General features: G+C 46.9%; 1 protein-coding gene across 4 annotated transcripts in view; it reads right to left on the reverse strand.

Moving 5' to 3' along the window:
- Positions 1 to 11,842, reverse strand: part of LOC147010568 (uncharacterized) — a 57,065-nt gene extending 45,223 nt beyond the window's left edge. For 3 of the 4 annotated variants that reach the window (XM_085858852.1, XM_085858851.1, XM_085858849.1), the window contains exons 1-2: positions 11,556 to 11,842; positions 8,492 to 8,602 (exon numbers count right to left, since the gene is read on the reverse strand). In XM_085858852.1, coding sequence (XP_085714978.1) covers positions 8,492 to 8,602; positions 11,556 to 11,760 — 316 coding nt within the window. In that variant the 5' untranslated portion in view covers positions 11,761 to 11,842. Of the gene's footprint in view, positions 1 to 7,589; positions 8,603 to 11,555 lie in introns of all 4 variants that reach the window. The other variant, XM_085858850.1, reaches the window with a different exon arrangement.
- Between the last annotated feature and the right edge of the window lie 11,144 nt (positions 11,843 to 22,986).

The raw sequence follows: 22,986 nt of genomic DNA on the forward strand, positions 1-22,986 counted from the left end.
GGACTGGGTAGAGACCCAGTGCGAGCACCTGGATGGCCTCCTCCAGGAACGAGGGGAGGGAGTCTGCCCCCTTGAGGCGAGTCACGACCAGGTGAGTTCGGTCGTGTTTTGCGAGGTTGAGGGGACGGGTGCTGTGGACGGGTGCACGGAGAGCTTGGGGGGTATAGAGGCCCCGGAGACCCTTGTGGGGACACGAATCCCCAGTGTGGTTGTCCCGGTGTGTGTGGTGCAAGGTGTGAGTGCGTCCCCGTGTGTGGAAGCAACCCCGTGTGTGAGTGGTGTGGTGGCAAGTGTGCCGAAGGGCGTGCTTCCCAGCATGCCGTGTGTGGATGAGGCACCGCGTGTGAGTGTCGCCGTGTGTGTGAGTGAAATGGCCAGTATGAGTGAGACACCGCGGGCGAGTGCCCCGCGTGTGTGAGTGGTATGGTTTGTGTGAGGGAAATGGCATGCGTGAGTGAGCGGCCGAGTGTGAGAGAGACAGCGTGTGCAAGGTCGCTGTGTGTGAGGGAGATGTCGGTCGGCATGCGTGAGCATGCAGCCGCGTCTCCCGGTGTGAATGTGATGGAGTGGAGAGTGAGTGTCGTGACACGCAGGTGTGCGTGGGTTGAATGGCGACGGAGACGGCGACAGAGGGACAAAAGCCAGGTAGCGGCTGTAGATGTTTTGCGCACCGTGCCAGGTTCACCCAGCAGCGAGCGCGAGGTCCGTGCTGTGCAATGCACGAGGCCCCCACGTGCTCGCTTGCGGGAGTGAAGCCCGGTCCGGAAACGAGCGCGGTGAATGTTGCCAATCCCGCGACGGACAAAGTTTAGGCAGGTAAACGGATTTGGACCGGACGGGTTATGCACGCGGGCATGTGTGTGAAGCTCCAACGGGCAGAGCACATGTGTTCGCGTGGGGAACCCCTCGAGACGTGAGGCTTGTGTTTTTTTTTTTTCATGCGCTGGGTGACGTCATGGCTGCGTGTGTGGTTGGAATCCGGCAGGAGGGTGAATCCCTGCCGGATGGTACCGTCCAAGAGGGACGAGGGAGGCGAACAGCTGCCATGACGTCACGCCACAGGTACGCGGCTGTGAATTGCCGCGCTAGTGCGCAGGATGCGAGTTGCCGCGCTGGTGCTGCGCATGTGGAAATAAAAAAAAAAGCAAGCCTCGCTTTCGGGTGAACAGGATCCCTGGGCAATGGGTGAAAGACCCCCTTACCTGGGCACAGGATGCACTAGTTAGGGGGAAGGGTTAGCTTAGTTAGACCGGCTCCATGGGGCAGGGGTAAGTCCTCATGGGGCCCGTGGAATGGTTAGGTAGAGGGATTTAGATGAGATTTAGGTTGGGAAATGGATTTATGGGATTATTTGAGGACAGTGACAGACTTGTGAGTGTGTAGTGGGGACATAGCTTAGCTACGTAGTGTTAAAAGGAACGTGCTGTAGTTTAAGGGACGACGTGGGAGCATGAGTTAGTTAGAAGGATGGCAGAGTTCAGCGGTGTGTGTGTTGAAGAGTGGTGAAGTGAGTACATGTTGAGTGAGTGAGGCCAGCGGGTCTGTGTGTGTGTGGAGCGAATGTGGAATGCATGGTGCGATGAGTGATTGGGGGGAGGAGTGACTCTCGCCCAAGGGACCCCGGGGTCAGTGTAGAGTGAGTTAGGGGGTTAGTCAAATTTACAAAATGGAGGTCGTTTTGTTGTTGGTGGGAAAGTAGGCTCGATACCCGTTTGGAGGGGTGCAGGAGCCCTGTTGACGGGCTGGGAGCGTGGCTGCGAAAGGTGAGTATCGCTGAGTGGGTACCCCGGGCACCAGGGTAGTCAGCCGTAGTAGGCCAAGGGTCCATGGGGGGCCGGGATAGCGTAGTGGGCACGGGTGCGCCCGCTTGGTGCGGCGGCCCAGGGCGCCGTTAGCCGCGTAGGCAGTGTTGTGGGCACGGGTGACCCTCGGAAAGGGGTCCGGGAAGCCAGCCTGCCACTTGTGCGTTTCAGGGGAGGTGCCATGGGGGGCACTCCCCGGTGTTTAGGGAGCTGGTAGGCTCAGAGGCAGTGTAGTGCCCGGGGGTGCCATAGCTGGAGAATCGGCAGAGGGTCGTGCCTGCCAAGGGGAGCCACGCATCCCAGCCATAAGACCGAGTGAGGGCACGGGAAGAAAATTGGGGGGTGAGGCCCGAAATTGTGAGGACACCAACACAGGCGACGGGAATCTGGGTTGATAGAACCAATAGTTTAAGCGAGAGGCGCTTGTTGAAAGCCCCGGTGTAGTTTAAAGGTTAATGGATAGGGTAGATAGGAAGTGTACCCCTCTGCACCATCCATCCCTTCGCTCTCGTTGTGAGCCGCTGGACCCACTTTGGGTTCGATCGCTGAAGTCTGGGGAGGCCATCTTGAGGCTTCGTTGGGCCTCGGCACAGGACGCGAGCTCTCCCTTGTTCCCCTCCGGGAAGGGAACATAGGGGTTGGGAGTGGGCTAGTAGACGATAGGTTAGCCGAACAAAGACAGTAAAGGGGGCTAGGGGAGGATTTATAGTGGGGAAGTAAACATAAAAACAACAAAAAAAAATAAGTTGGGGCTAAATTGGGTTTTACAAATTAAGGGAGTGGGTATGTACAGTGACAGGCAAAGGCGATAGGTGGGAGGGAGACCGTAGGGTGGGTCCGAGCCCGCCTTCAGAGTGGCCAGCACCACCGCACTCCCTCCACCAACCTCCACTGCAAGGCAAAGGCCGGCCCACTTCATCTGCAGCTGCTGTGCTGCAAGGCCTGTACCGGCGGGATCGTCTGCAGCTGTTTTCTGCAAGGCCTGTGCCGGCCAGTTCATCTGCCGGCTATGTTTGCCTGCAGCGGCCCTGTTCTGCAGGCTGTGTTTGCCTGCTGCCTTTGCCATGCCATGCCCACTGCCCCTGTTCACCAGGCCCGTTCAATTTTTGCTTTACCCCTCCCCCCCCCCCCCCCCGTTCATTGCCATGTGCGCCAGGATCAGAAAGCAACAGTTTGCAAGCTGCAAGAACTGCCCTGTTGGCAGCTATAACACAGGCCTGCAGTGGCGGCCCGTGCACCGTGTTTGCGTCCATCCATTCATCCATCCACCCATCCATCCGTTGTGCTCATTGCGTGTGCCACTTGAGCTGGCACGGAGACTGCGTTTGTGCAGCCCGTGCACCGTTTTGTTGCTTGCATCAGTGCCCGTTCAGTGTTCTGCAGGGACTGCCTTGCGGGCAGCCGCACCAGGAGACTGCGTTTGTGCAGCCCATGCACCGTTGTGGTTCACTGGGTTCATTTTCAAAAGGGAAGGCCTTGGACTGAGTGTGAGCAGCCGGCCACGTTCCCTGTCACCTGCATTGTTTGAGCCAGAGACTGCAGGCGAGCAGCCTGGCTCCCTGCAAACTGCTTTCTTTTTGCAGAGTCCATTGATCCTGGGCCATGGTTTAGTGTAAAATTTGTAAGTTAAGGTTAAGATGTACTGTAAATATGAGTGCACCCCCGGCATGTATGTCTTAGCGCCGGCAATTTTATTTAAGTCATCCGTGTGAGTGGGTTTGTTTAGTTAGTTACTCAGCCCTCAGGTTATTTATTTTGGGGACACAAATACCCTGAATGTCGCACTCAAGGATCCGTAGGTAAAATGTACTAGGGGAGAACTACACATGATGGCACACGAAAATTTGACGACTCGGGACGAGTCTGTAAAAAGGGGAGGGGGTAGTGTTGCGGTTGAGGAAATTCGCAAACCACCATTCAGATCCTGTAGGTGAGATATCTCTGTAAGTACATGTGTAGTTAGCCCCAAACCCGTTGTTTAGAGGGAATAAATGTGATTCATTCGGGCTGCGACCCTTTAAGATAGCCGTTTTTCTGTTCTATCTTTAATTTGAACCAATCACGTTTCAACCGCCATCACACAACAACCACCAACCGCAACGCCGCTTCACAACAACAACAACGCCAACAGCCACGACCTTTACCTTCACAACTCGCTCCCGCAAACATCGCATCACCGCCATTCCAAACGTCGCCATGGCCATGGACCACCACTTTAAACCCTCCACCACCTTCGCCTCTCCTTCTGCGGCCATTCCCGCACCGCTTGTGGGCACCAAGCGTCAGGCTGTCCTGGCATCGTGCAGGACGCGCGCCGAGCCGCGGGTGCAAATAGCGGCCTTTCCGAGGAGAAGTCGGATCAGGAATGATACACGCCCACTTCTGATCCGTCCAATCAGCAAGCGTGGGGCGGTTTGGCCCCGCCTCCAGGCGCGTCGGAGTAGAATCGATAGATGCAAATTCGAGGATCAGGGGAGACTCACGCCCCTTTTTCTCCGTCCAATGGGCGAGCGTGGCTCCACCCCCGAGCTCATTCTGATCCAGAAATTTGCATACGAGTTCTCCTGCTGGACTATAAAGCGCTGAGCGCGGTACGCATTTAGTCAGAGTTTGAGTTGGAGAAGGGTTGGAGGCAGTCGGCTGAGGAGAATCGGGTCTGGAGAGTGGCAGTCTGTCGGGGTTCGGAGTCTGTCAGGGAGCTGCAGAGAGAGGAAGCCTGGAGCCTGGAGCGCGGTCGAGGTGATTTGCTGCAGTCGGCTGAGGAGAATTGCGGAGGGACCAGATACCTCGGGTCCGAGGCAAGGAAGACGGCAGTCGGTGACGAGGTCGCAGTGGAGTCGCTCGTCGCGGGACCCAAGCAAGCCAGCTATCCTCTTTCCCCAGAGCATCAACAATTCCCCCCTTCACCCCCCCCCCGTGCTGAGATAGTGCGAAAAGGGGGCCCCGTTCCCACCCCACTCCAAGCAGTGCTAACGAAACCCGCGAATGAGCGCGGAGTCGGGGCACCGCCGCCACATTTGCGGCTCATCACAAGACACGGGTAGGATCCACCCGGTCTCGTGGCCCACAGGCCCCGTCTGCCCCCTTGTCTTTGAGGGTGGCCCTTTTCTTTTGCTTTTGAGTAAATGTGTTGTCGGCGCCATCTGTAAAGTAAAACTGTGCAAGTGCTGCCGTGTGCTCACATAGTCGGTAGTAGATCTGCATTGCTGTGTTTCTTTTGTAACATCTGCTTTTGGTGCATAATTGTTGTAATTGTATATGTGTGCTTTACGTGTGTCACGGAATAAATGTGCCTTGTGTTGAACTGTTTTCTCGTTTCGCTTCGTCTTTTCTTTAATTGAATCTCCATCTTGCTTCATGTAAAGGGTTGGTAGTGGGCTTAATACGCCCGATAATTAATCGGAACCGTCGAGGTCGACGATAACACCGCTCAGTTATCCCGATAGTATGGAACGGGTCGCTTAAGTGGCCCGTGTCCGAGTCGACCTGCGGCGAGGTGCGATCGCCCGGTCTACCCTCCGTGTGGGTACTTAGGTAGGTCGAATTTGAACCCTATCCCTATCCCACGATAGCGAACAACCCTATCCCACGCGGGGGGCCGATTGGCACGATCGTGGTGAGGCCGAAAGGCCCACCCGTGACTAGTTCCCGGCGTTAGTCCGAGAGGGTCACGACAGAATTGTCCGTCCGGTGGGCGACGTGCCGCGATTCGAGTTACGTGGCCGTTCGCACGCCGGCGGGCGCGAATTCGCAACAATATATATATATATATATATATATATATATATATATATATATATATATATATGTGTATATACACAAAACGACATGCATAAGATAATATTTTAGCTAATCCTAATTTTTTATCCTTCATCAATTTTTGCATGAATGAAAATTCACAGAAAATAAGAAAACTGTCTGCTCGTAGGGGGCTGCAATTCCCACCAATGGGAATACCCTTCACCTGTTGAAACATTATCTCACAAAAAGACACAAAAGTGTTAAATAAAATAAAGTTAACAGCATCCTTAAACTTCTGCTTATCAAAACAATGAAAACTTGAGTATTTTTTTTTAGAAAAGAATGCTCCATCAAACCTGATCTAAAAAACTTATTAAAAGAGTTTAAAACCTTGTTCATCACTTTGAAGAGTGAATCCCTCACTAGTACGAAATCCAAATTTGTATATAAAGTTGAAAAATCAAAAACTTCAACTGACTTGATATTGGAACATCTAATCCTGTCTCAGAACTCTAAGAAGAATTAATGATCCAGAAAGTGTTCATACCAGAATTCTTCTCAATTACTAAACAATATTTCCTGAACTGTTCCCGAACAACTTGTACGTACTAACGTTCCCATACTACGTAATCAATTAATACACCGGCTCCCATTCAGGAGTATGCAATTAATATACACTCAGGTTTCAATGCATGTAATTAATAGACATACTGTCACATCTGAGGCCCACTTCTGTGTTATGCCTCAGCGCTGAAGGTCCTTAGAATGCCTCCAGGGATTTCAGAAACAGTTCTATGTAATGCGTTCAGTTCTTCCAACATAGTTACCGTTCCTCAAGAATCATTCAATAACAAGAATGACCGCACTGTGGTCACAATTTTTTTTTCACCTCCTCTGTCCACTCAACTCCTCTTAATTAAACCTGACTTGTAATTTTTATTCCACATATGATTAGATTTTTCAGGGTAACACTCGACCCAAACAAAGAAAATGGAAATCTGACACAACGAACCCGGCCAATGTATAAACAGCAGAGGCCTTCAGGTCTGATGTCTTCGGCCCAACAGAAAACCAAGATGGTGGTCATATTTTCCTGCCACAGGCCCCGTGATTGGATGTCGGCTTCTTGAGGGAGGTCCATCCTCGGGGCCAACCCACCCATTGTGCGGCCCAAATAAAGAAAACAGTCTTCCGGGATTCTTCCAGGCTTCACAGCCTGTTCCGCCACCATGGCTCACACACATTGGCCAAACAGCTTAGTTATGGTGCCACCGTGAAACTTTCAATTCCTTGCCTAGCCTCACCTTACAGATGGTTAGACATTTTAGAGCCTCACACTGTCTATCATTAATTTCACACTTACTGTCTCCTCAGTGCATATTAAACCAAACACTTACTCTGACAGGTGCGTGTTTACAAGTGTAAATTTACGCTACGAGAATCACGTGGTCCATACGATGGTCTTACTACATTATACAATGTATCCCCCCCCACCCCCTTCCACTTAACACAGCATTCTCCCAGGAACCTTCGGCTCCTGCCAAGGTTCTCCATCGGGAACCCAAGATTCCAGCCTTAGTAGTTGCAGTCATACACCTAATATTATCATTAAGAAATATATCAGAGAGGGCTGCGGGAGGCAAACTGCAGCTAACCTTACCTATTCTCCTAAATGCTATACCCCCTTCATTTCAAAAATCACAAAATTTATATTTACAAAAAGGTCTGCATAATTTCAATCCTCGCCATTCTGCTCAATATGGTGTCATCAGAGCAGGGAGAGAAGATGGCAAAAATAAAAGCAAAAAAACAGGCCTACCTTAACCACAATTTAACTTCACCAATCAAACCCATCAAATTCAACACGTTCACCAGTGGACGTCACTTGCTCCAGCTGTCAGCTGAGGCCAAATTTCCACTGTAAAAGCTGCCCAGCCAATTTAACAGGCTAAATCAAGTCACACTGGATCGAGTGTAACATTACCACACTCACTCAACAATAACAATAACTATTTATTAACTGCAAGGCCATGGCATCTCAATTACCTGAAAGTGTGGCCTCAACTCGGCAGTGGCGAGGTCCTATACTCTGGGAGTAAGGGTGTAGCAGGGTGTGGTGCTGCAGCGCAAACAAAGTCCCCAAATACAAGAATTCCTTGGGCCGCTCTCTTCACATTCCACCCTCCAAGCACCACAACAGCTCCCTTCACTGTGCATCCCACCACAGGGGGTCACTCATTGGCCTCCCATGGTCGCCAGGGGAACTCCGCCCCATGGCCGACCGATCTGACGTTCCTCCCAGCAGGTTTTCCTTTTCATTCACATGCTGGCTACTGGCCGTGAGGCATGGTGAGTGGGCCACAGTTCTCAGTTTTCCTCTCTCTCTGAGTTTCATCACCTGCAGACACACACCACTTCCCCACCCACAAACCTTCATGTAGTGATCCCCCCCCCAACTGCCATTCATTTCTACCTACACTTGCAGTATATGCTAAAAGTGGTATTTCTACCTGCCATGGCCTGCACACATGCTAAAATCACCAAAACATAGCACAATCCTTTATTCACAACACAAAATCACATTAAAAAACCCTTTCCACCTGGTCCACGTGCTTGACTCTAATGGCCACTTTTGCCCAATTTACCAACTCGCCTGCCTACCCACAAAAACAAAGCATGGCGAGTCATGACAGTGGGAAAAGGTAAATTTAACAACTCCAATTATTGGCACGACCATGGAATTTTGTGTTGAAGTACAGTCAAGTACAGTCAAGGGTCCTCATTTCGTGTATGCACAGTAAAGTGTATTTTCAAGCCTGACAGTTTGGAAAGAGCCTTTTCACAGAGTATATACTTGTAAGGAAGTTCTACATTAATATTTTCATTCATTCACAATTTATAACTGTCACCAGTGCAAGAGAAACAGTAACTACATTTGTGCTGCTTGCCATGAGAGTCTTGGTAATGAGTCTTCGTGTGGAGCCGAAGATCCGCAGCCGCGTGGAATGACTGCTTGCACTCCAAGCAAAACAAATGCTGTGCGGTTTCCACTGATGTCACTGTGAGATACCATGACAAGAATGCAATGATGGCACATTATTAAAATAATAATAACAACAAAATACATTTTTATTGGAAAAACAAACCTACACAGGCATTTTCATTTGCTCATTTCGTGAATGAATAGAGAAATTGTCAGCATACATGAAAAATCAGCAAAGTGGTAAAATAAGTTTTTCAGGAAAATTAAAATAAACACATGTAATGAAAGGTCATAATGCAGCAAACCACAAAACACGAGATGTCCCACAAAAAAAAAGAGAAAAAGACAAGGAAGTTATTGCAAACTTGTAAAACAATGAGAAGTCTGAGCTCAATGTACCCTACACTTGCTCGAGCACAAATTACAGGTCAGGTCAGGTATGGGAGCATGCGCCAGAGGAGCGCGTCGCTGCGTCCACTTTCCACCAGTACTCCAGGGGTCTCCGTCTGGCCATCCCCCAGGCAGATGCCTGGCCCATCCCCATCTCCTTCAGATGCTAATCAACCTGCTGCAACCACGAGGCACGTGGTCGGCCCATTGGCCTCCTCCACTCACAAGACTCCCTCGCTGACAGAATCTGGTGAGCAGGATCAGCGTCAGGAAAATGAGCCACATGTCCATACAGCCGCAGCTGATGCTCACGGATTATGCAGGTAACAAATCTCATTTGAGTCTCTCAGCAACCGCTCGTTGAACACAAAGTCCGACCAGCGATAGCCAAGGATTCTCCAAAGAGACCTGGTACCAAAGGAATGAAGTCTCCATCGCAAATCCTTGGTCAGAGTCCAAGTCTTGCATCCATAGAACAAAACTGGAAGCACCAAGGACCTGAAGACTCAGACTTTCGTCCTCCTGCACAGGTACCGGCAGCGCCACACCCCATGATCCAGTGAATCCATAACTCCCGAGGCCCAACCCAGAGGTCTACTGACCTCTGACTCGCAGCCAGCAGAGACATTAATATCACTGCCAAGGTAAGTGAATCTCTCCACGACCTCAAGATCCTCACCACAAACAGGCACAGACAGGACAGCAGCATCCAAGATGTCATTGAAAGCCTGGATCTTAGTTTTGACCCAGGAAACCTGTAATCCCAGCGGCTCCGACTCCTCATTCAGCACCTCGAGGGCTCCCAAAAGGATGTCTAAAGTCTCCGCAAAGATGACTGCATCATCTGCGTTACCTTGTAACATTACGTTACCTTTTGTTACAAGTTACCTTGTAACAAAAAAACAGAATCATACCATATATAATTGAGGTGTGTGCTTTCATTCTGTTTTGGCATTGCTCATAACCTCCATCACCGAAGGCCGATGGAGGTTATGTTTTAATCCCGGTCTGTCTGTCTGTGAGCACGATATCTCAAAACGTTATAGATGGATTCAGATGAAACTTAGTGGGCAGGTTGGTGTGAGACAAGGACAAATTGATTTGATCTTGGTGAAGATCCGGATCAGGACGCGGTCCGTTGACCTCGCACTTTTCATCTTTCTTTGCTCTCTGATTTTCCTTGGGAGCGATTGTAAGGGCGCTTGTCATGGTAACATAATTAAGATTGAAAAGATTAGGAATGGGGTAACTGCACTGTCTCTCTCATTTGTAAATAATTGCATTTCTTTGACACACCTCACCAATCCTTGCTTTCCCCTGCTGTACGTATTTACTGTGAATTAAAAAAAAATGAATGAATATGACAAGATGGGGGAGGAGGGGATGGGAGGAAAGGCAGGAATCTGCAACTGAGAGGGATGAGTGGCATGGGGGTAAAAAAAGACCACTGTTGGGATGGGGGATAACATCATCACATAGTAATGCACCACTTGCTTAAATCCCTGGAGGGAATAATCATTCACAGCTTGATGGAATACTGCTGTCCACACAAGGCTGGCACCCCTGCCTTACACCTTGCTCAGCTTGATGCCGTGGAAACAGAGGCCTTCAAAATCATTGGAAGTTCCCACGATGAAGCCGAGTTAATGGGATTATCCTTTTGCCATCACAGACAGGTTGGTGGTCTCTGTCCTTTCCGGTCTTACACCCTCTGCTCTTTCCGTGCTCTGTCCCCCCCCCCCAAATTTCTGCAGTTTTCTGATGAAACTCCCAAAATCCACAACCACTACTCACCTCCAGTCGGCCACTCATTTGGCCCTATTCCCGACCCCCCACCCCACACCCCACACCCAGAATCGTGATATTTTCTACACCCGTTAAACCATCTCTTGTACCCATATCCCTTGTTTGTTAGTCTCAGTCTCTTTTGTCCTACTTTCTCTTTCTACTGTTCTTTTTGTTGTTACGCCCTGGTCCGTTCTATGTTCAAACTCATCCATGAGCCTGGACTTTTATTACACAAAATTTATATAATAATATATTGAACAACCTTCAAAAGCAGTTCTATAAAGGGGGAAAAAAGAAGAATAAAAGAGTGGTGGCATGCAGAAACCCTGGACGTTGAGAGTTTAACCAAGAAGTGGTTACTCAAAAATGTATGTGTCCTGCAGGAGCTAGTGGTGGGGGGGGGGGTGGTCAAAGGGCCAAGAGAGCAGAGAGAGTGAGACTGGAAGATGTGACAAACAAAACTAAATAAATAAAAACAGGTCGCTAAACTGTCAGTTAAGCAACACAAACAGCAACAAGCTTTGTGCTTTGTGGTCTGACTGCAGAAGATTGCAACAATATTGAGACCTTTGGATTACACAGAGAAAAGAAAGGGGGGGGGGTCGTGGGTTTACTGGGTACGCTGTGAACAATGGGGATGGAGGACGGTCAAAGATTACACAATATTTGTGTACGTAATAATTAGACGACTCCCCATGCAAACATAAAATAATTTGTTGAAAACACAAACCCTGTGTTTAACCCTCGTTGTTTTTCACCCACGTTGCCATAACAACAAACCAAATCACTGTTTTTAATTGGCTGTAAATTGTAGAACTTAAAACCTCAAAGCATGAGGGACGAGAACACACCGTGAGGTAGTTTGGAGGTTTCCTGAGGAAACGTGCTGTGAACATCGACGACGTTGAACCCACAGTCCACAACAGCACCACCTGGACCCTCTCTCTCCGCCCCACCACCGCCAGCCGTGGGTCGTGAGGGGCTCGGATCGTGGATGAAGCTGGCTAAGTCTCGGGTCATGACCGAGGGGTCCCAACAAACCGTTTCGACCTTCATACCGACCAACCTGTGCCCCTCGATCTGCTCCCAGTTTCTGTCAGCAACGTGAGCTCGCGATGTCCCAAATCCATCTGCGATTTTTTTTCCTTCTTTTAAGTTTCAATAACGTTTAAAATTCGTGAGGTATGTAATATATTGGTGAATACATTTTTATTGTACAAGAAGTGAGAATATATCATAAGCTCATATTTGGACCGACTTCGAGTCTACCGCTAACTACTCCGACATGTCAAACAGGCACTGGATAACACAAAGGAATCTGGAACAGCGCCAACAAGCCATCAGCCGAAAGTGAGGATGTGGCGAGAAAATGAGTTTCGTTCCACTGATTTGGGGGTTACTCAACTGAACTAGATTCTGGCAGCTCGTGACCATGTGTACCCCGTGTTTAAAGTTCTCCACACAAAACCCTGCAGTATTTTCTCAGCATCCATCCAAACATACACCACCGGTCAGAAGTTTAAGAACACCCCCATTTTTTTTTACTGAAATGTAAGCAGTTCAAGTCCAGTGAATAACCTGAAATGGTACAAAGCGAAGTGGTAAACTGCCAGAGGTTAAAAAAAAAAAGTTTAGGTTTCCAAAAACTGAAAAATAATGTAAATTTCGGAGTTGTTAAAAAGGCCCTTTTCAGGGAAAAAGTAATGAGTTAGCAACTGCAGTTGTTCTGCAGCAATGGAAGTAAATCAAGCCTTGAAAGTTGTTGCAAACAATTCCCATACGTGTCCCAACTTTTGTTGATTCGTTAAAAAAAAACCCTCTGTCTGTATAAAAGCAGTGTTGGAACAGACTGTGTTTCTGCACCCTCTGAAGCATTATTTGGACAATATTGCACTGCAGGAGGTAGTATATTGCTATCATAATGGCGAGAAAAAGACAATTAACAAAGGAAGACAGACAGACCATTATAACCCTTAAAAGTGCAGGCCTTTCCTTTCGAGAAATTGCAAAGAAGCCAAGATGTTAGTGAGTATAGTTCTCTACACCATCAAAAGGCACTTGGAAACTGGAGAAAACTCTGACAGGAAGAAGTCTGGCAGACCCAAAGCCACAACACAATCAGAAGACCAGTTTCTGAGAGTCAACAGCTTGCCTGATAGGCGGCTCACAGGACAGCAGCTTCAAGCACAGCTTAACACTGATCGACGTAAGGAAGTCTCAGTTTCATCTGTGAAGAGAAGATTTCAAGCTGCAGGTTTGACAGGTCGAGTGGCAGTAAGAAAGCTCTTGCTAAGATGGCAAAATAAGAAAAAGAGGCTTGCCTGGGCCATGAAGCACCGCCAATGGACTACTGAAAACTGGAAGAAGGTCTTATGGACCGCTGAATAAAAATTTGAAATCTTCGGTTCATCACGCAGGGTTTTTGTACGCCGTCGAGTAGGCGAAAGGATGGTTCCTCAGTGTGTGACACCAACTGTCAAACATGGAGGAGGAAGCGTGATGATCTGGGGCTCTTTTGCTGGATCCAGTCGGCGACTTGCACAGAGTGACTGGCACCCTGAAGCAACAGGGCTACCACAGCATTTTGCAGCACAATGCAATACCCTCTGGTCTACACCTACTTGGTCAGGGGTTCATCCTCCAGCAAGATAACGACCCAAAACATACCTCCAGGCTATGTCAGAACTACCGTAGAAGAAAAGAACAAGACGGTAGGCTTCAAATCATGGAATGGCCAGCACAGTCTCCAGACTTAAACCCCATTGAGCTGGTTTGGGATGAACTGGACAGAAGGGTGAAAGCAAAGCAACCTACAAGTGCAACACATTTGTGGGAACTTCTGCAACAGTGTTGGAAAGAACTTTCCGAACAATATTTGATTTCCATTGAAGAAAGAATGTCACGAGCATGTTTGGCTGTTATATCTGCAAAAGGAAGCTTCTTTGATTGGTCAAAATTTTAGATTAAATTTTGTTCAACAAAACGATTCCATGATTTCTTTTTTATCTGCAATTGTTTATTTGTTCTATGCTTTATTTTCAGAGTACATTAAAACATTAAACTGCTTAAATTTCAGTAAAAACTGGAAAAATGGGGGTATTCTAAAAGTTTTGACTGGTAGTGTGTACACTTCATGGACAAAATGACAATTTGGGTTCGGGTACCAACTTTCGACTCCATTATCTGCAGATTCCATCACACTTCAAGTCTCCAAACTTGGTGGGTGAGTAGGCATCGGTACTTCCTATAAATTCCCAACGTTTGAGATGCGTTGCCCCAATTATCACAGAGCAATACGAAGTGAAAACGAGACTGAATGAATATTATGCACATATATATGTGTATATATATATATATATATATATATATATATATATATATATATATATATATATATATATATATATGTATATATGTGTATATCTTCTTCTTCTTTTGGCTGCTCCCGTTCAGGGTCGCCACAGCGGATCATCAGTATGATCCGCATAGTGATTTGGCACATGTTTTACGCCGGATGCCCTTCCTGACGCAACCCTGGTCGCCTCTTACGACACAGGGATATGGTACACCTATTTTAACCGGGGTATACACCGGCCCAGTATACTGGTACTCATTTCGCCGACTTCGGAAGGATGACAGGCTGAGTCAACCCCCTGGTGTATTAATTCAGTGACCCAACGGGGCTTGAACTCAGGACCTCTTGGATCCCAAGCCGCTGCCCGAACCACTGCGCCAACACCAGGCTTTTTAATATATATATGTGTGTATGTATATATATATATATATATATATATATATATATATATATATATATATATATATATATATATATATATATATATATATATATATATATATATATATATAGTAATCAAAATGGTAATGCATACATACATACATACATACATACATACATACATATAGACAGCTGAAAATATTATCGGCTTCACGTAGTACACCAATTCCAATCACGAGGATTGCATCGTTTCCCTGCCCGAACAGAGAAGCAAATACCGACAAAATACCGGAGGAATCGGAATGTTTCAATACCATCCTCCTCTTCATCATCATCATCATCATCATCATCATCATCATCATCATCATCATCATCATCATCATCACATTCGATGTCGGGACCTGGCTCAGTGATTTGGACGTTGTCACAGGTCGTACACTTACACATATCCTTGCAGGAAACTTTTGGGTGGGGGGATTCAAAAACTTAATAATCTTCACCAGTGTATTTGCCAATGACAAAAGAGCCAAAAAGGATCAAACATTACTTTGAGCAACTTGCAAGCCAAAAGAAAACACAAAACAACAATCGAGTTCTGTCCTCACAACTTCCCATGTCTTAAAACAAAAACAAATCAAACAAATAAACAAACAAGCAGTCATAGACTGGTACTTACGAAATCGTCAACTTGACCTCTGACCTTGTTGAATAAAAGCTGTCTCTAGAGAAGGTAGCGATGCAAACCAGAAGTTTATACGATGATTCTGTACAAAACCATCAAAAATTGTAACGTCGACCGAAGCAAAAATCTCCATTTCTCCACGCAATTATTTAATATTATTTTATCAAAGTCACAAAACCGTAATATTCGGCCATCCACCAACAATCTTTACATAATCCGACGGCTTAGCGAGTCAGGCATGCGACGATAACCTTTATTGGGATAAAAAAAATGACTTTTAAACACCATCTTTATCGAAAACACCGTCAGCGCGCACACGCAAAACCTTCACGTGACTCAACGACGCGTCTGCTCGAGCGCACTGCACCACGTGACAAGCCGTGACGCGGCGAGTGAAATATTTTTTATACAATCTTAAAACGTCTCCAAAACATCCGATTTTTACCAGAATTTCGACAACCGAGTTTTAAGCGCCCTAAGCGATCGCAAAAACCGAAGACAAAATTAAAATCGAAGTTAAAACAGACTCGTAACGTCGAGTGAAGTAAAAATACTCCATTTCTCCACATTAATTTACGGAATTATGTTTGACCTCACTGTGACCTTGACCTTTGACCGATTTTGACCAAAATCTAATCAGCGTGAGCCATCACCCTTCTGAATCACGTGGTGTAAGTTGACATTGGTAGCTTCTTCCATTCTCAGGTTATCGTGCCTACAAACAAACACACAAACACACACACACACACACACACACACAAACACACACACACACACACACACACACAAACAAACACACAAACAGAGGACGGAAGTCATCAATATGATTTCGTAAGTAAAAATGATAACAAGAAAAAGAAGTCATCCGAACAAACATTCTTATTTACAACTGTCCATCACTTGCCTCAAAACCAGCAAGGATAGAAAGTTTTAAATGATGGGGGGGCGGGGGGGGAGGGGAAACCAAGATGATGTGCAAGATGAAGACAACCTCTTTAAAAGTGAATTTTCAATCAACAGAGTTTGAAGGCATTTATTTTTTGACTTGGGTCACAGTTTGCAATATCAAGCATCAAGATCCACCTGCAAAGGTAAGACGCATAATTTACAATCTGAACCTTCACACAACTAAACTTGGTGAATCACAGGTAAGATCACAAGCTTGACGAGTCATATCATCTCCCGTAGTGACGCATCATGAGGAAGCATTCGTTGCAGCAGTAGCCATTGCAATTATCATTTCCAAAGTATTCACATCTGGGAACTTGACAGCGCTCTCTTGTGCGAGCTTTGGCTGGAGCGCCGCTCTTGGCCTGAACCGGTGTCGAGGTGGGTCGACAAATGGTCGCCGGGCTCTGACGTGCCCACAGTTGAAACACTGAAGAGGTCTCTACCGTTGCGGTCTGTGGGGTCACACATTGCAGAGGAGAATAAGAAAAAGGAAACATTTCAGGATGAGCGGAAAAGTTGCAACTTTACAAATCCAAGCGATGTCATGGCCTTGGACATTTCCGAAGAGAACATAATGATCCATGATGGTGTTAAACAGAAAACTTTAATTTATGGCTTCACAGACAATCTCATTCGTTGCTGCCACAATTCATTTCAATTATTTTATTGTTTAACGTGGAAAGAAAAAGTTATCAGTTTTTCATTTGAAGATTAACTTCGATTAGTAAACTTCCCGGTTGCATCCGCGTGGTACACATGATAACCACCACAAGGTCAACAAGTTACCCCAACCTTCCGGGTAGATTCAGAAATGTCAGGAGGTCGAGGTGAATTTGGTGGCTTGCTGAAACACTTTTGCTTGTAGCCAAAGGTTACCTTGTTAACTGATAACTAGTCCTGCTGGATAACTTTTGACTTGTGAGAGATCTAACGCAGGCTCTCGGCAGTTTGTGTACACCCAGTGACTATTTCCATGACTTTAGCCAAATTGGGGTCGGATTCAGGAAGGAGTTTCTGCAGAATTGAGTCGTCATTGATGCCTATTATAAAGAAATCACGTCACATCTCTTCGAGTTTATCTGCAAACTCACAATGTTCGGTGAGTCGGCGTAAATCAGCCACAAACTCTGATGCTGACTGACCATCTTGATGATGGTGGGTACAAAATTTATATCTCGAGACGATCTTACCCACTTTGGAGTGATTATGTCTTTTCACGAGATTGACGAGCTCTTCATACGACTTGTCGGAAGGTTTAGCTGGGGCAAGAAGATCTTTGATGAGGCTGTACGTCAGGGCTCCGCGTACTGTCAGTAATACTGTTGTGGTGCCGGGTTCGGTAGCAAGCACGAACGCCAGACGGGGCAGTTGGGCCGTCTCCAACAAAACACCGGAATTGAAAAGTCGTCACACCAGATAACTCCGGAGTCGACGGGCCACTTAAAGGACCGTGGTCGCCAATATTTCGACGGCATGAGGTGGGATCCACTTGTCTATTCCAATTTACCTAAGTACTCACGCCATCTAACTACCTGGAAACCACACCCTCGGCCAACTCTGTCCGAACCGAGTCGCATGTACCGACTCGGGTCCGGCGTACCGAGCAGGAGGTACCAGAGCCGAGCCGGTCCCAATGACAACTTACGGCACACAACCTACCTATAGTCCGGGAGCCAACCGATCAAAATTAAAAAAAAATTGCCCGGTCTGCTATAAAATTTTTGTGTTGATTTTCATAAAGAGACACCCTTTGAGTATATGAAAACCAATGTTGGCAATGGTGAAACTCTTGCGCAACAACACAGTCAACACTTTTGCGAGCCCCCTCTGATAACAAAATGTTGGCAAAAGCGAAGATGTAGGATGGGGGTAGGGGTAATTCATATTGTCCTAAAATCATAACCACTAAACCTATATACACAAATGACCCCTCATATTAAAGAGGAGTTCATTTCCTATATCACAATTGGTGTAGATTTAACCTACCTTCAATTGACAAGGTTATATGTCAAACAACAAAAGATTTATGTAACTCAGAAATGCTTGACTATCAATGGGGTCAGGAACAAGAACATACTTTTACATGCCATGGTTTTAAGGAAGATAAAATTAGAAATGGATTAACACAATATTGTGACATGAAACATCCTCTTCAGAGGAAGAGTCACTCTCTGAAACAACTCCACCACATGAACCTCTCTGACCAAGGCATATGCATGTCACTCAGCAAGGCACAGCAGCCTTTTTGCATGAACATCGTTTCAGACATTTGGATAATTTGCACATGCAAGACACCGTTTTGTCTATGTTTGGCTTGGCTGGCTTAGACATGAGAATTGGGACCAGTTTTCCATTGATAAGGGTTCTGCCAAATGTTGTGGCTGGGGGAAGTGCTCGGTCACTGAGATGTGCACGTCTATACAGAAGCAATTGATACAATGCTCTTAAAACAAGGAAGTAAAAACGCATCTTCTGTTGCTGGCAGTGACCTAAGGTCTAATTTTGAAGAGACAAACATATGCTGCCTGAGGGTATCCAAATAGCTGAACCCCTTTTTGGCCATGCAGAGCAGTCCAGTATACTCTGGCCTCATCAATGACACATTCTGTTGCTGCCATTTCACTATCTCTTCCAAAATCAACAAGGTGGGGAAGGTTTCCTATCAGTCCCAGAGAAACCTGTGCCGCTCTTCTTTTCACAGGAACACAGGCATCATCCCAACTGACTGGAAGAGGGGCCTTGTTGTCCCCTCTCTGGAAAGGGAAGGGTGATCGCCAAGACTGCAAAAACTACCGAGGGGTGACGCTGCTCTCAGTGCCGGGCAAGGTCTTTGCTCGGATAATTCTTGATAGGGTTCGCCACCATCTGCTTGAGCACCAGCGTCCAGAGCAGTCAGGCTTTACACCAAAGAGGTCAACGATTGACCGTATCCTTGCACTTCGTGTCCTCACCGAACACAGACGAGAGTTTCGGCAGGGCTGCTTGCAGCCTATGTTGATCTCTGTAAAGCGTTCCGATTCAGTGAATCGGGATGTCCTCTGGAGGATTCTTGGTCTTCGTGGGGTGCCACCGAAACTGATCGATCTGATGTCTGAACTCTACTCTGGTACTGAGAGTGCTGTGAAGTGTGGTGGTACCATCTCTGACTTATTTCCAGTTGTTACTGGAGTTCGTCAGGGATGTGTACTTGCCCCCACACTTTTCAGCACTTGTATGGACTGGATTTTAGGGAGGATGTCGGAGAGATCAAGTTGCGGTGCATCGTTTGGCAATGTCAAGATCTCAGACCTTGATTTTGCAGATGATGCAGTCATCTTTGCGGAGACTTTAGACATCCTCTTGGGGGCCCTCGAGGTGCTGAATGAGGAGTCGGAGCCATTGGGATTACGGATTTCTTGGGTCAAAACTAAGATCCAGGCTTTCGGTGACATCTTGGATGCTGCTGTCCTGTCTGTGTCTGTTTGTGGTGAGGATGTTGAGGTCGTGGAGAGATTCACTTACCTTGGCAGTGATATTCATGTCTCCGCAGGTTGTGAGCCGGAGGTCAATAGACGTCTGGGTCGGGCCTGGGGAGTCATGGATTCACTGGATCATGGGGTGTGGCGCTGCCGGTACCTGTGCGGGAGGACGAAAGTCCGAGTCTTCAGGTCCTTGGTACTTCCAGTCTTGCTCTATGGGTGCGAGACTTGGACTTTGACCAAGGATCTGAGACGGAGACTTAATTCCTTTGGTACCAGGTCTCTTCGGAGAATCCTTGGCTATCGCTGGTCGGATTTTGTGTCCAACGGCGGTTGCTGAGAGAGACTCGGATGAGATTTGTTACCTGCATAGTCCGTGAGCGTCAGCTGCGGCTGTATGGACATGTGGCTCGTTTTCCTGACGCTGATCCTGCTCACCAGATTCTCTCAGCGAGGGAGTCTCATGAGTGGAGGAGGCCAGTGGGCCGACCACGTGCCTCATGGTTGCAGCAGGTTGACCATCATCTCAAGGAGATGGGGATGGGCCTGGCATCTGCCTGGGGGATGGCCAGACGGAGGCCCCTGGAGTACCGGCGGAAAGTGGACGCAGCGACGCGCTGTTCTGGCACATGCTCCCATACCTGACCTGACCTCTTCTTTCCCCTTCTGAATGGGTAGCTCACTGTGTCACATCCACACAACACATATGTGCACAGAAGTGTAGCTGCGACATCAAGAGGATTTTCTGGTACTTCTTGCTCAACACTTCTACCAGCTCATGAATAGGTAGGTATTGATTCTGCCGTTGTATCCAGAGTTCTTGCAATGTGTTCAAGCAGCAGAAGTGATATATACACAGCATAATTATGTCTGTATCTGTTGCATGCACAACAGCTCGATGGTGATCAAGATATTCCACACAATACGCAAGATGAGCAATAATCCTTGTGTCTGCCTCTTCATGTTCTTCACAAGGTAAGTCCAGAACTGAACTTGATGCTGATGTGATGGAAAGAGTGTGACCTTTGTTTTCCATCATACTACCAAGAATGATGGTCACTCCATCCGGAATAGCTTCAGGACTCTCACAAGGGAAGTGCCAATGAAGTTCTGAAGATTTCCTTTATTTCTTGGATTCTTCATGAGTAAATTCCAGTCCGGAATTTCTAGACTCTTGGATGGTGAGAATTGTCTTGCCTGGTCTGTCTGGTTTCTCCTCTGCTGCTCATCACCCTTCAAAGTATGGCTATCATCAAAATCATACTGATCACCAGTGATGTTGACACAGTTGCACATTTCAGGTTTCAACTGCAGGATACACCTGCTTGCGAAGATACAGCTGGGGAAGTTCACCAAATGTTTTCGCACCCATTTTTTGGTATTTATTTACAAATGCCATTGTGTCTACCAGATAAACTGTGTATAGGTCACTCTGTGGTAATGATGGCAGCTGTAAAACAACATCCTGCTCAGCTTCAGCAATTAGCACTGCCACGAAATCAGACTTGTTGCCTTTGGCCATGGCAAACCCCTGTGCTAAGCGTGGATCAACCTCAAACAGGGATGATGGATAGTCTGTCCCACTCATGGGAAAATGCAATCTGTCTTGTGACTGGGTCGGCATCTCGATAGAAACACAGCACACGTGTAGTTGCAGTCTCATCTTGATAGATCCTGATTAAACTCTGTTTCCTTGATGGTTTTGATTTCTTCTGTGAGGAGAAAGTTACCAGCTTCAGTGGTTCAATCTTAATAGAGACCACCTCTTCTGCTTTCATAATGGCTTCCATGCCCTTAGCTTGAGCATGGACCAAGTCTTTTGAAGCAGCCTTCTCACCAGTTGCTCTATTGAGCAGAACCACTTGGTTGTTACACTGGAATGGGTTTATCATCTGCTGGCATATCACTTTATTGATCTCCTCAACATGCATATGTTCTTCTGTTGCCTGCTTATGTGTTTCTCCATGATGAGTAGATTCCTGTTGGCCTAGATTAGCCATAGACTTTATGTCCTCTGATACAGCTGTGAGAAATGGTGCTGTCTTCACATATTTATCTCGAGCAGCTGGTGCCTGAGATATGCCTTTGAACAGCGATGTCTTCCCTTCATTGTTGTATGTCTGCTCCAGGGCCATGTCACTCCAAACACCATTGAATTTTCCTTTGGAAGAGTGAACTGTGAAGTACCCAACCTGGATCCAGCAAACCTTAACCGAACTGTGTTCAATAGAGTAAGAGGATTTTGTGGGTAGGGGGAACTTTGGTTGACAAAAATGTTAATTTTCTCTTTAAAAATTGATAGAACTCAATCAAATTTGCTGTTTTAATTAGCCATGGATACCATGTTCATATCACATTAAGAGAAATTAGTATTCTAATGCAGCATCTGCCTATGATGAGAAAAGTTCTAAAGGCCATCTTCAAAAAACGTTATTTTTAAGGCATTTTTCACAAAATTATGTACTTTTACGAGGTTTACTTTCACAAAGGCAATTTTTTTTTGTCATTTTACAATGCACTGATTGAATTCTTACATTTAGTTCACATTTATTTTTCATGAATGTGATTTTTTAATTTTTTTAGAAATTTTATTGACAATTGCTGTTTTATCAAATTTTTCAAATCTTCCTCAAACAAAAACGGCCGCCAAAATTTTTCGCAAGAGCTTATGAATTGCCAACATTGGTTTTCATGAACTGCAAACATATATCTAAACATCCTGGGGGTGTAAAATTTTATAGCAGAGGCTGTAAGGTCCAACCCTAAAACAGCCTCGTACACAGGTTGGCTCCCGGACTACTAATTCTCAATACGCACCGTGCTGGATCAATGAAAGAAAGTGACAGACAAAGAGCTGGTACATTGAACAATTGGGGGTTTATTTATCAGGGGGGGCAGGGGAGCACAAAGAGCAGAGTTATCCAAATAAAAGCAATGTACAATGAACAAAAGCACTTAACAATTTCTATTTACAGAAGGGGCCCCCACACACACACACACACACACACACACACACACACACACACACACACACACACACACACACACACACACACACCCAAAAGAAATGGACCCCGTGGGGTCTTTATTCGGTCCCTCAGCCCAGGAGGGAAGGGCGAGCTGGGGACCAGGGCCTTGTCGGGTACCTCTCCGCCTCGTGCGGTCACACCGTACTTCAACCACCATGGTGGGACTCGAACCCATGTTCCGAAATCCACGGGCCCATGACCCTGGCTGCTCGGCCTCCACCACCACGATGAGCCACCGCGAAGGACCGCAGACGAAAAGCCACCATGACCAAGACCAAGCCAATCGCCACGATGACTCCCGTACCCTGGTCCTGACAACCACTCTCCTCTCCTTGCCAGGTCCGAGGGATTTCTTCCCCTCCCACTCGCCTCCTGATTGGACGAGGTGTTGTCGGGCGATCGGTGGCCTCCCCTCATTGGTCGGGG

This window comes from Eptatretus burgeri, chromosome 16, assembly GCF_056783735.1.
Source record: "Eptatretus burgeri isolate ZD-2024b chromosome 16, Ebu_testis_v1, whole genome shotgun sequence".
NCBI classification, from domain to species: Eukaryota; Metazoa; Chordata; class Myxini; order Myxiniformes; family Myxinidae; genus Eptatretus; species Eptatretus burgeri.